The following is a 13232-nucleotide window of genomic DNA, read 5'->3' as shown; positions in this document are numbered from 1 at the left end:
AATTCTGCCTATTTGAAATCCAGCCCTTTAAAGGGTCAAGCAGCCTCTTCAACATTGATATGAAATGTATAGCCGAGAAATAATCTCGCAGCATTCCTTAAATTAAGCTGGACACAGACTGTAAAGTGAGACACAGCAGGGGTGTACAACATCTTAAATTCACCTGATGCAAAAGGAAACCAGAGTAGATCCTGTAAAACTAGAGTTATGACTGCTCAGTGAAGAGGTGGGGAGAACACATTTTGAACTTGCCCTAATCTCACAAAATAATTATCCATAAGCACATGATAAAGAGCAATGCAGTAATCTAGGTGTGAGATGGCCACAGCATTTCCCACCACTGCAATATCTGAAAATGTCTTAATTCAGGAATGTTCCTTACAGAGAAATTATATCTGTTGATAAATGTTGACAACTGGTCCTTGTAAGACTGTTGTCAAGATCCACATCTAGATCTCAGACAAGACAAAACAGTACAGTGTATTACCTTCACATGTAGCTAAATATCATCACTGTATGATTAATAATAAATACTTTCCCCATAATGGTCTCCCACAGTGGTACTGTGAACAAAAGGACTGCTGGAAGTGAATCCAGAGGCACTCCACATTCGATGGAAATGACCGGAGGAATTAATTCCAGATACCATCCTCTGTGGGTGACCAGAAAGGTATGATAACATACTCCAGTAGGAGTCTAAAAAGCCATCATTACATATTCAGGCAGCTAATAACCATTGTGTGATCCATTAAACACATAATAAAAAATCAACAGGACCAAGAACAAAGTAATTCACTGATCCCTCACCATATGAAAGTCATACCACTTGTACGAGGGTAGTTTTAGTATTAAACTTTCATGTAGAACCACAATGGCAAGGGTCATCAAAACTAAGTAAAGAATATATATCTGTGCAGAAAAATAAAGAAAGAAGACATTGGTGTGAAAACAGATTTTTCAATAATTTTCCCAATAAGTGGGAGGAGTAATTCTCTACACACTTCGGATCCAATGATGGTTTCTTGAAAAGAAGGGTGATTAATATCTCTGTAAGGTACCCACCACCACTCTCAATGAGGATCTTAGCATATGGAAAATAATTTAACACCAGTAAGCTAAAACCAACAATCTAGGTCTAGATCCAATCCCCTGTATGTATGTATGTATGTATGATGCAGATTCAACGACCTTCATGACCTCGCCATAGTCCATAAAGATGAACTCAGCTCAATAAAAAATCCATAAAATCCACACCTGAACTACTGAAAGATCTAAAGGAGGAATCTAGACTCTTATCCACAAAGAACTACATGGCCTTTTTACAATAATCTGAGGTAATGACCATCCCAGTAGTAAGACAGGCTTGGTTGCAGAGCCTAATAAACATACAGAAAGTATAGCTTAATACTTTGATGTGGTAGAGAATTCACTAGTCACAAAAAATGCCTTCTTAGAAAAAATCCCTGAGCAATGTTGATACAGACTAAGCTTGTGTTCAAGGAGGACCATCCTTTAGAATTTTCACTCCATTCAAGCCTGTGCAAAAACACAGCTCATTCATAGTTAAGCCATGACTCCTCCTGATCAGCTATCCCAAGAAGCCTGCAAGTTGCATATCCAAAGCCCCCATAAAAGACAGATTGCAGGTTTCCATAAATGGCTCTGGGTTCTCTGAATTAATCTCCTGAAGAAAATGGAGAAGCAATCGAGACATAGTAAAACGGTTTACCCTCCAAAGATCACAACAGTTGACCAAGTCCAAATCTAAATGTGACAGTTTGGGAGGCCAAGTTTTAAAATGGACCAGATGATGGCAATTTCCTGAGGCCACCTATGCCATCAAATCCATGGTTTCAAAGATGGAACATCAAGTCCAAATGAGTGGTCAAGTGCATAAGTTGTATTGGACAGACCTGAGTAAAGTCAAAGCTCTCCAAATGAATGAGGCCTCATCAATGATCCATGCACTCAAGTTGACAGGATTAACCATGTTGGGAGAACTATGAATTAGATTGAGGAGGAAATCTGTGAACTCTTGCAGAAATGCATCACATGAAATTTGATGGATGGTACATCAGGAGAAATCTGCAATTCTTGCCTAATCCAAGACATACTCACCAAAGATGGCAGATACATCAGCTTCAACCTGGACCAAATGCAAGGTAGAAGAATGGCCACTCCACTTTCAAAATATTTATGCCTGCTCTGGCTAGGACAAATAACATGGCGACCTGGAGGAATACAGAGTTAGATATGTTGGCCAATGCTTTTGTTCAACCAGGTGTCCATAAGAATAACCATGTCAGAACTAAACAGCAGATAAGAGACATTGCCTAGCTTATTACACACTGATATGTCACTAAATAAAAGTACCATAGTCACAGAATTAGGGGTGGGGTGGGGAAGATCTTGCCTTCAAAGACCCCAAAGGTGCCATCACTAGGCAAAGCAGACCCCTGTTCACAGAAGTGCTTCACATTTGGAAGTGCTGAGAGATTCTAATCCTTATTTTCCATCACATCCCGTTATTCTGTGCACAGAAAATTGATCTTAGTGACTTTTATGTGTTTTTTAATACATTTAAAATTTTTATACCACAAACTGGACATCAAGGGAAGTGCAGTAATGACAGCTATGTATTCCAACCTCCCTGTCCTCTTCCCAAAACGGACTTTTGGTCTCAATGATATGACAATGCTCAGACATCACAACTGGGGTGGGGGCTTCTTCAACTTAGTTATAGTTATAATGCTGCCAGTTACTGGCTTTTAAAATTGCCTATGGAGGCACAACCAGTCCTTTTAACCTGAATTATTGTTATCCATGCTTACATTAAGCTTACACAAGTAATATATGGTTCTTTTACATCTATTTTCAATGCAAAAGTTGTAAAAATGCAGGGTTTTGTGTAGTGTTTGAAGCTGTTAGCCTTTAAAAAAATTCAGAACCACCCTTGCCTTAAATTCCTGACAGGTGTGAAAGTTGTCAGCTGTGCTCATTCATTGGTGACTGAAGTTTCCAATTTGAAAATTTAACAAAGTAAATGTCATCTGTCAGTAAATGCTGATACTATGCATAATTATGTAGCTACATGGGGTAAAAGCAACAATTCACTGGCCAGAAATTTCAGCATTTACCAGTCTGCTTACATTATGTATTACTATAGAATAACTTGTGCAAGTTCTTCATATAAAGATTTCTCCAGCAAGTAATTCTTCAAAAGTGTTTACTTAGCAGTTTGTGTTACTTTACTACTCAGGGTGTAAAACTACGGATGGTGACCAACAGTGAAGACAACAGTGTGTTTGCCCTCTAACTAATGTCACACAGGGAGAGACAAATTCCTTTCTAAAACAATTACAAATTTGAGTACGGGAACAAACATTAGGACCTTCATGATCCATTGCAGGAAGAATTGGAAATAAAAATAACTGAAAGATACTGTCAGGCTTCTGAGTTCCAAACAATATCTAGGTGAAACTATAGAGAAAAATAACTTTGGGATAAGATTAATCACACTGGAGGATTGAATTTTATGTTAATGTAGTTTAGCAGCATTTTTATATAACACAAACATTTTTAAAAATCAGGAAGCAAAAAATAATATTCTACAGACAGCATACCTGATAAGAAGCAACGGCAGAGATGTGAGTTACATACTGGAGTCTCCAATGTTTCTGTACAGCCAGACACAAGGGGCAGTCCGAAACATGTAGTGCTTTCATTGGGACTGAAGAAGCACAGTGCTTCTCAAATATTTTCAGATCCTAAGGGAAACATGGCAAGTTTAAACAAAGCTCACTTTAATCAAGCAAACAGATAGAAAATGACAGCAAGTGTAAAGAGTACATTTATTTAAAAAAAATAACTGGCTAATGCATATACATTGTAATAAAAAGCAAAGACGCAGTCAAAATTCTGTACTTACGGAATCATTTCCAATAAATGCAACCACAGAAACAAGATCTGTTAACTGCTTGGGGTCTGTGACAGCTCTCATAAAGAGAAATACTAAAGCAGATCACAAACCTGCAACTGTTATTATGGGAGTACTACATGGTGAGCAATATTCTCTTACGATTATGGTTAGAATGTGCTTAATATAATTTCTGTCAGTATCCCTTGGGCAGTACCCCAAACACCTCCACTTTATGGTATATACTGGCCAAAGAGCTCAATTTCAGCTGACCTCATGCAAGAGTTTGACCTGTGTATACTGTTATACGGTTAATAATCCATTTGTGTAACCTTGCTACACACACACACACACACACACACAAGTCACTGATTTGCTCTACCTAGGAATCAGAAACACTGTTTAATAAGTCAGTCACCGGAGAAGGAATTCTAGTTTGCTGATCAGGCATGAAGACTGAAGTGAAAGGTCCAGTGCTGATCAATGAGCTAATGCTCAGTGACACAAGCCAAAAGAGATCAATTGTATTTATTTATTATTTATTTGACATTTGTTAAATGAGTTAGTCTGACTGGGTAGAGATCCTACTTCAGTGGAGATCAGAGGAGAAAAGCTCCAACATCACAAAAAAGTACAGTGAATAACAATTGTAAATACGTACAGGAGGAGAAAAGCTCCAACATTACAAAAACAACAGTGAATAACAATTGTAAATATTTACAGCAGAAACAAGATTAAAAAGAACTAACATAAAATAGCTAACAGTAAATAAGGTCAATTATTTTTTGACTGGTGAGACAATAATAATAAGAAAAACAAAATGTGCATAATATAAATTTGCCAAAAGTAAGTCAGACAGAAATCTGCATAATGCAATAAGAAAAACAGAGTACAAGCAGATTATAAGCTAAGCTAGGAAGATAGCTGTAATGACGGGTTGAGTGCAGGGTAAAAGCAGGAGAAGATCCCAGGTAGTAAAGAGGTGAAAGACTAGGATAATAGATGTTAAGGGGACATCAGTCCTATTAGGGGAGTTTAATCATTTTATAGAAGATGCATCTTAGAGAGGGGGAGAAGAAGGTAGAAATTATAGATGACAGGAAGATAAATTATGTTGATTCGCTGCAAAGGCATGACCATGACTTACAACAGACATCTTTTTGTGTTATTTTAAAGGAGATGGAGTTAGTAATAGATCTGACATGCAGTAGTAGTTTGCTCCAAGCATTTGTGATGGAGTAGTTGTTTACTAATGTTTTTGTTGGGCTTATAGACTTGCAGAAGGTTCTGTAGAGAGCTACGGAGTGCACGGCTTGCAGTCTAAGGCTGTATAAGAGTAGAGAGAGAGAGAGGGGCAAAATAATGGATCACATAAGACTGAATGAGCTGTTATATGCTGGGGTAATAGAATTTGGTGGTGAAATTCCTAAAATTCCAGCCATTGTTTTTTTTTTTTTTTAGGGGTGCACAGTGATGAGTGTGATAGGGTAGGTTAGAGGCATATCTTGCTATTTTGTTATAGGCAATTTCTAATTTAGTCAGAAGATTGGTTTGGAGGTTTGTGAGTACTGGGGCTGCATAGAGTAATGTGGGGAGTAGGAAGGCTTCAGCAAGGGAGACTCTAGATGAATGAGTGAGGAATTTATGTCTGTACAGGAGTCAGAGTTTTTGATGAGTCTTTTTAATGCATTGCTGAGTGAGGAGATCGAACTTTAGGTGGTCGTCTATAGTAACTCCAAAGAGTTTTGTGTGAGGTTCAGTAGAGAAGGCTGTTTTATCCAGTGAGGAGACAGAAAAGGTAGTTTTATGACGATAAAGAATTGTAGGGAGGAATAAGAGCAATTTACTTTTCTTAACGTTCAGTAACGGTTAGAAGTAAGCCATCTTTTCGACCGAATGAAAGTACTATTGGGTGAGGATATGAAGGTGAATAATGTAGTCAGAGCAGGAGATGATTGTGGAATCATCAGCATATTGAATAACAGTAGAGTGTGAGCAAGAAGAGAGAAGGTCGTTAATAAAGATATTGAAAAGTAGGGGGTCCAAGGATGGAACCTTGGGGCACTCCAATTTGAACAAGTAGGAAGAGGGAGAAGCTAGATTGTCATTTTATAGCTGGAATCTGTTTGCATCTTCAACTGGCTAATGCATACTCGGCATCAAAAAGAGGCATCTGCAAAAGGTGTACTGTCTGCTATGTTTGGCAGAACTTCTGCTGCTTAAGCTGGACAGCAATTTATTGATGTCAACAGAAAACCATAAAGAAAGGAATAGAAGTCATGGTTGACAGAGCTTACATCAATACCTAGAAAGGAACGAACAATGAAGCAATACTGGCTGACAGTGAAACAGCAATCCCTCAGTGCATTAACACATTCCATTATTCAAGGTCAACAATTTGGACTAGATTATTATATTTACCTATGTCACTTATAGCCCCTTTGTATACGAGCATGAAAATGCTTTCTGAATGTGCATTAGTACACTGTTCCTTACAGCAATTTGCAGACATTTCAAAATTTAAATACAGATGCCAGGTCTTATCCCTTTGTAAGGTATGCTATTAAACTTAAAAAATAAAAACATGAGAAATCCAGCAATAGAGAAAAACTTTAACACCTTTTATTAGTTGTACCAGTAGTAATAACCTTTTGTCTCTACTCAGGACTTCATTCATCAGACCACATAAAAATAGTCATTAGGGCCTTGAGTTTAATATTTCTGCGTCATCATAACAAAAGAAGCAACTGTACAGTAAATCTGAATATACCAGTACAAAACTACTTAAGCAAATTCAACCTAAAACAACCAACTAATTGGAGGTCAGTTCTAGGTCTAATTTCATCAATGGGGACAGAAAGTAAAATAAATAATCAGAGGTGAATGTAGCTTTAACTTAGCCAGGGAGGGGGATAAATTGGGTGGGCCACTCACATGTGCCTGAGAAGAGACGGATAACAGAGCTAACCAATCAACAGAAGTCAAAAACTGTTTATTATTCTATTAGCAATTGTAAGGGTGGTGGGGGGGATCCTGTTAATTCTGGGTTGAGAATCAAACTTAGGGGACTGGGATGCTGAGCACCAACAGATTAAAATTAAGAATTAACAAATAAAAATCAATATGTATGGCAGAGCTACAGAGAATAACAAGTGTAACTAATTCATAAGAACATAATTACAAAAAAAGTCATAACACAAAAAATAAAACTATTGATCAACATCGACAGAAAAAAGGCAAGTCACTATACCTTCAGGTACGCCAGGAAATCAAGCTTCAAATCCCCACTAAACCCAGTTAAATCCATTAAACACACAGAAATGTACACCACCACACTATACCAGCATGTAAACAGCTGCATAGATGGAGCTGTACCTACTAGGAGCAAGTGCAGGGCAAACTGCAGAAACAAACCCACGTGGTAGAGCCATAATTTCCACAAGCTTTATAATAAAAGGAAAATAACTTTGACCAAAAGTAAGAACAGTAATTCACACAGTGTTAGAGTCCTTGTCAATGAAATTAAAAAACTCAGAAGCTTAATAAAATCCACCAAAGCCAAGTTTGAAGCCAAAATAGCTACCCAAATACTTAAATACTTAAATAAAAATTTTGAATACTTGTATTGATTATTATGACATCTTGACCAGTACCGAAAACATTTATTGGATGACATTATTTGTGATAGGAAAATTCATGTTATGAAGCCTGATAAGGGCAAGGGTATGGTGGTGATGGACCAAGCTGTGTGTGCTATGAATAATATACTTACAGATGGCACATATGATGAAATATCACGTAATGAGATCAACATAGCCCACCATAAAATAGGTTTAGGTTTGGACGATATGCTCTACCAAGGTAACATCACATTAGATGAACATAGATATATGTGTATATTTTATATATATATATATATATATATATATATATATATATATATATATATATATATGAAAAATTAATATCCAGTGATAGGGAGTATTTTCGGTATTCCCAAAATTCACAAATCATTGGAAAATCCACCTGTTAGACCAATAATAGATTCTAAGAGGTCCAAAACATTTTTTATTGCCAAATTTCTTGATCAGCAATTTAAAGAGGCTCTACAGGTTTTTATATACATTTGTAAAGATTTGTGACAGCTTTTATCAAATCTTAATTCTGTTGGATTGTCAGGACAAATGTACTTTGTTACTATTGATGTTTGCAATCTTTTCAGTGTTATTCCTCATGACCTTGGGTTACTTGGGCTAGAGGAACAGTTGTTTTTTTCAAACAAATTTGAGGGCTATGGAATCGCCACTTTAGTGACCTTAATGGAAGTTGTTCTGAACAACAACTTTATAATCTTTGAGGGACAACTTTTTAGGCAGAAAGTGGGGGTAGCTATGGGGGTGGCTTGTGCCCCTACATTTGCCAACCTATTTATGCTCCATTTGGAAAACAAATTTGTATTTCAAATGGAATTTTTAGGTTTATCTCCAATTACACAAGGTTTTTGGATGATATATTTTTTGTTTGGCATGGTACTTTAAACCATTTGCAAGAGTTTATTCATTACATCAATCATACAGTTCAATTCTTGAAATTTACCCATTAAGTGTGACATTATTCATTACTTGGATGTGCAGTTAAACTCTGATGCAAAATCAAAAACCTTAGTGTCAAACATTTATAGAAAATCAACCTTTTCAAATTCCTATTTAGAATTTTCTAGCTGCCACCCTCCCTTTTAAAAAAACAGCAGTAGTAAAGCGGCAAATGGTACGGACATCTAGAATGGTGTCTAAGGAATCTGATTTTATTGATAAATAAATTTCATCTCTCAAATGTTTAAAGCCAGAGGGTACCCTGATTAGTTATTGATTTCCTTTAAGGAGGAGATTATTGATAAGAGGAAAAGAATGTTTCATTCACCCATTTTGACAGGTGATGCAGTGGGGAGAGACAATTTATTATTAGTTAACATCAATAAGAAAAAGGTGGATGGGCATTTTTCATTTTTAAGTACATATAACCAAAATACCCCAGATACTTGTGGTACAGTTAAGAAAAATTGGCCTTTGTTAACGTCTGACCACAACCTGCTAGAATTATTTGGGAACACTCCTACTTTTGTATTCAGGAGAGATTTAAACATTAAAGCTTTATCAGAGAGAAGTCAAAATAAAAATGATATAAAAACTTCTCATTTAAGAATAGGAAATTTTAAATGTGGCAGATGTAGCCAGTACCCATTCATTTTTTAAACAAACCAGTTTTTTTAGTTACATAATTTTAGGATTAATATTCATTCACATTTTAATTGTTTCAAAAAATGTTGTATATGTGGCCAGCTGTTCAGTCGGTCCCACATTTTATGTGGGCAAGACTACTAGGTTATTCAAAAACAGGATATATGAGCATGTTTCTGACATCTCTAAAGCTGTAAAAAGAAATGCATTAAGCAGACATAAAGAGAGTTTTAAGGACCACACCTTTAAATTTTTGGTAGTACAGCAAATTATAAATGATGCACAAGGGAAAGTGGTTCCTGAACACCTTGAGGCTTGTGAATTGTAATGGCAACTCAGGCTTAATGCTACAGAATATCCTGGCTTGAATTAATGTGTTAGCATTAAAAGTATTTTAAAAATGAAAAAGTATGGTTGTTACTATGACATTTTAGCATGTATAATTTGGGTTATACTTGCCAAAGTAAATAAGTATCTTTTCAATTTTAATAAGTGTTAATTGTTTCAATTAGCTTTTATGAAATGGTTTAAAAAGGAAGTGCGGTTGTTAGTTCATTATACTGAAGAAGTATTGTTAGAACACAGATGAAAGTGCTTAACAAATAAAGCTGGTTTCTGGAGCTTCAATGGTCTGCCTTCTCCTTTGTTTGGCATCAGAAACACTTGGTCTACCGATCTAAATCTCTTCTACAACATCAACATAATGATGTGAAGGAACAGGGGTATCTCACAGAGGATACCACTGCTGTGGAGTAGACCCCATCCACATAAAACCAAGTTCATTCCCATCCATATTCAAGCACAACTTAGATCTATGGATGGGAAACAGAAAGTTTACCCCAGGACTGTTCCCTGTACTACTAATGGATAGAGGAAGGTGCTAAATACATTATCTCATGCATACGTCCCCCTGAAATTATCTACAGTATGATTAACAGTTATTCTCATTAGGGGTAATATATAATTATCAACCATGGGATGGGTATGGATAATCTATAACCAAACGGGATAGGTTATTTCAAACACAAAACGGGAAATTCCCTAGGCTTAAAATACCTGCAAGGCAAGCTAGCCTAGTGCTTACCTATGAACCTATAAGAAACAAAAAGTCCATAACATAAAATCCAAAGTATAAAATGTAAAGTCGGCTGTTGCTGTACTATGCAGCATGATTTAGTTTTCTGAACTTGACACATTTTACACAGCTACTTTAACTCTGCCCTAGGAGTGATGGGCAGTGAGCTGAATATGCTATGAGAGCATCTTTTTCCCTAAGATGAAATCACAGTCATGTTTCTAGAAGGCTGTTGGGTATTGGCTGGAAGACATGAAACAATGAGGTTGAAGAAAGGTCACAGGGCTGAATTCATTACGGCAAAACAATGTGTACACAGATGTGTATACGTTACAGTACCTTTCTGAGTCAGCAACCACCCTTACAAAGTGCTGCACAGTCTGACCCCTAGGTGATACTGAAGGCTAAATGAAGAATTCCGGCAGAGAGGTATATGGTTATTAGCCATCTGCTCTCTCTCCCTGTAACCACCTCCATGAAGGCATCTACACAGCACATTGATTCAAGAAAGTGCTCAGCTATGTAAGTTCAGCACAATAACCCCACCCCATGTCATGGCTGTGAATACAGCCAAGAGGCCATGTTCAACTACCAAACATATATGTGGTGGGGGGAACCACAAGACACCAGGGTTTGCTTTTAAAGTGCCTTAATGGCATTGACAGCAAAATGGGTATCAGGGAGTAGGGCAATACAGAAGACTGCAATTATTCATCTTTAAAGTGCTGTACTGACACTAATGTTACTATGGGGACCAATGTGGGGGGATACACTAGACACCAGGGTTTAATTTCTAAGATGCTTTGCCAACAACATCATTACTATGAGGATCAGGAGGTAGGGGATGCACTAGACATCAAGAAATTCACAAAATGCCCAAGGCACAGACATCAAAATAGGGATGCAGGAACCACTGGACACCAGCGCGTACACTGTAAAGTGCTGTAATGTCACCAATTGTAATACAGAAATTGGACGGTGGGGGTGGAATCGCCACATACCAAAGAATACTTTTAAAGTGTCATAAAGGGACCAATTGTAATATAGGGATTGGAGGTGGGGGGAACCACTAGACCACCATGGATGACTCTCTAAAGTTCTGTAAAGGCACAGACATCAAAATGGGAGGGTAACTATGGTAGGGATATGTACAAGGACTGAGGTGTGTGTGTGTTCGTGTTTGTGTACTTGTGTGTGGGAGAGAGTGATGGGGATGAGAATGCCACCATCTACATCAGCAGAAGGTTACTATTGATCTGCACATTTCAGTAGTAACTGTGCTTCAAGGAACCTACTTATTAGTCGATGAGGTCTTACCATGTCGCATCTAGTATGTTTCTGACTCACAAACGGGCACATCACAGGAGAAAGGCCTTTCCTAACAAGAGCCATACAGCTTGTGCTATAAACTTTAATGAATTTCTGGAAGAGTCTTTTAGTTTTATTTTCTTATACTTTATTTTGTAACTGTGTTCTTATGCTTTCATTACAAATATTATTCTCTGTTGTTTTGGCATACTTATCAATTTTTTTTATACTAAGTTTTAGTGTCAGTTCAGTGGGGATTGGGTTCCCATTCCCCTGGTCTTAATTCTAAAACTCAATGCTAGCTGGATTCCTGAAACCCTCATAATCAATCAGATAGTACTTGTTGTTGGGGGGTTGGCATAATGGTTAAGGTGTTTACCTTACAGACACAAAGTGCAGGGTTTGATACTCACATGGGGGTAATTGGCTACGCTTAAAATGGCCCACAGAGGCAGTCTAGTACTGATCTATGAACCTATGAACTAACTCCTACTGGCTGATTTATGACATACTATCAATCTCTCTTTTTGTGCACTTGACTGATCAAAACAGACCACTTCCTCATTGGCAGAGTTAAAACTACAGTGCACATCTGACTGGTTATTTCACTTTGTAGCCCTACTGACCTACAGCAGACTGAATGATTGTTTTATGTCTAATTTGTTTACCTGCTAGGCACTGGCCCGTTTGAATTTTTCATACAATGGTTTCATTTGTTAAGATAAGGAAAGGTTGAAATTCAGAGCCCTATGGTAACTTTTTTTATATGGTCAGATGAAGTCTTCATTGGAAGACAAAGCAGTCACCTAGAATGCAACTAATAAAACACAGCAAGGTTTGCTTTATACTGCTCTGCTTATGGTGAATTTTTATTTTCTATTTTGTTTTAATGCAATAAATTTCAATCTTTTCTTTTTGACAGTCACTTTCTATTTTAATTCAATGTCATTATACATTCTGCCACTTCTCATGCTTTGTGTGGATTTGCTTCTGGCAGTTTACCCTATCAACTTTTATCATTTAAAATTAAATACAACGACTTGTATCATTTAAACTTAGGAATCAACCAATACCAGCAGTTACAGTAACACAAACCTAAAAAACAAGAGGTGGATATTCTAATGTAAAACGATGCAACCACAAAAAACACAAAGAACACAAAGTAATCCACCAGAACAAAGTAAGCTACCATCTCCATAAAGAAAGTACAACGTACATACTCGAGCAGTAAAACTTTCACTCTCCAAGAACACCAGACAAGATTTTAAGCTTAGAAATAACAGCAATCAGCTTTTCATTCTACAACAATTGAACAGGACTTCATCAGAAAACGAACACCTCCCAATAAACAAGCCTTTTATAGGATAGCTCATCAAACTTAGCAAAAAACGTTAATTAAAAATTAAACTACCCATTAAAAATAGCTATTTACTTCATAAAAATTGTCATAACTAAACATATTGTATTACCCTCATGCATTTGCATTTCACAAACCCATTAATATATTCATTGTTTAAATAAAATACATTTTATGTAAATATTACAGCTTCTGTGCTTTTTTCTTTAATACTGCAGATAATGAAATAAAAGCATTAAACTGTGTGTGTGTGTGTGTGTGTGTGTGTGTGTGTGGGGGGGGGGGGGTTGGCATCAAGCTTTAATTGCCACAGTAATTCCTTAAATTCACTTGTCTCCT

The 13232-nt window shown here is 36.9% G+C and overlaps 1 protein-coding gene across 1 annotated transcript in view; it reads right to left on the bottom strand.

Annotated features, from left to right (window-relative positions):
- The window catches only part of CTC1 (CST telomere replication complex component 1), a 1463250-nt gene that overhangs the window by 517315 nt on the left and 932703 nt on the right, over positions 1-13232 (bottom strand). Inside the window, exon 19 of the mRNA XM_044070869.1 lies at positions 3624-3767. Within this exon, the coding sequence (XP_043926804.1) occupies positions 3624-3767 (144 nt within the window). The remainder of the gene's footprint in view (positions 1-3623; positions 3768-13232) is intronic.

The sequence above is a fragment of the Protopterus annectens genome, chromosome 4.part1 (genome assembly GCF_019279795.1).
Source record: "Protopterus annectens isolate FY-2018-M chromosome 4.part1, PAN1.0, whole genome shotgun sequence".
NCBI classification, from domain to species: Eukaryota; Metazoa; Chordata; order Ceratodontiformes; family Protopteridae; genus Protopterus; species Protopterus annectens.
This window is presented reverse-complemented; position numbering and strand designations above follow the sequence as displayed.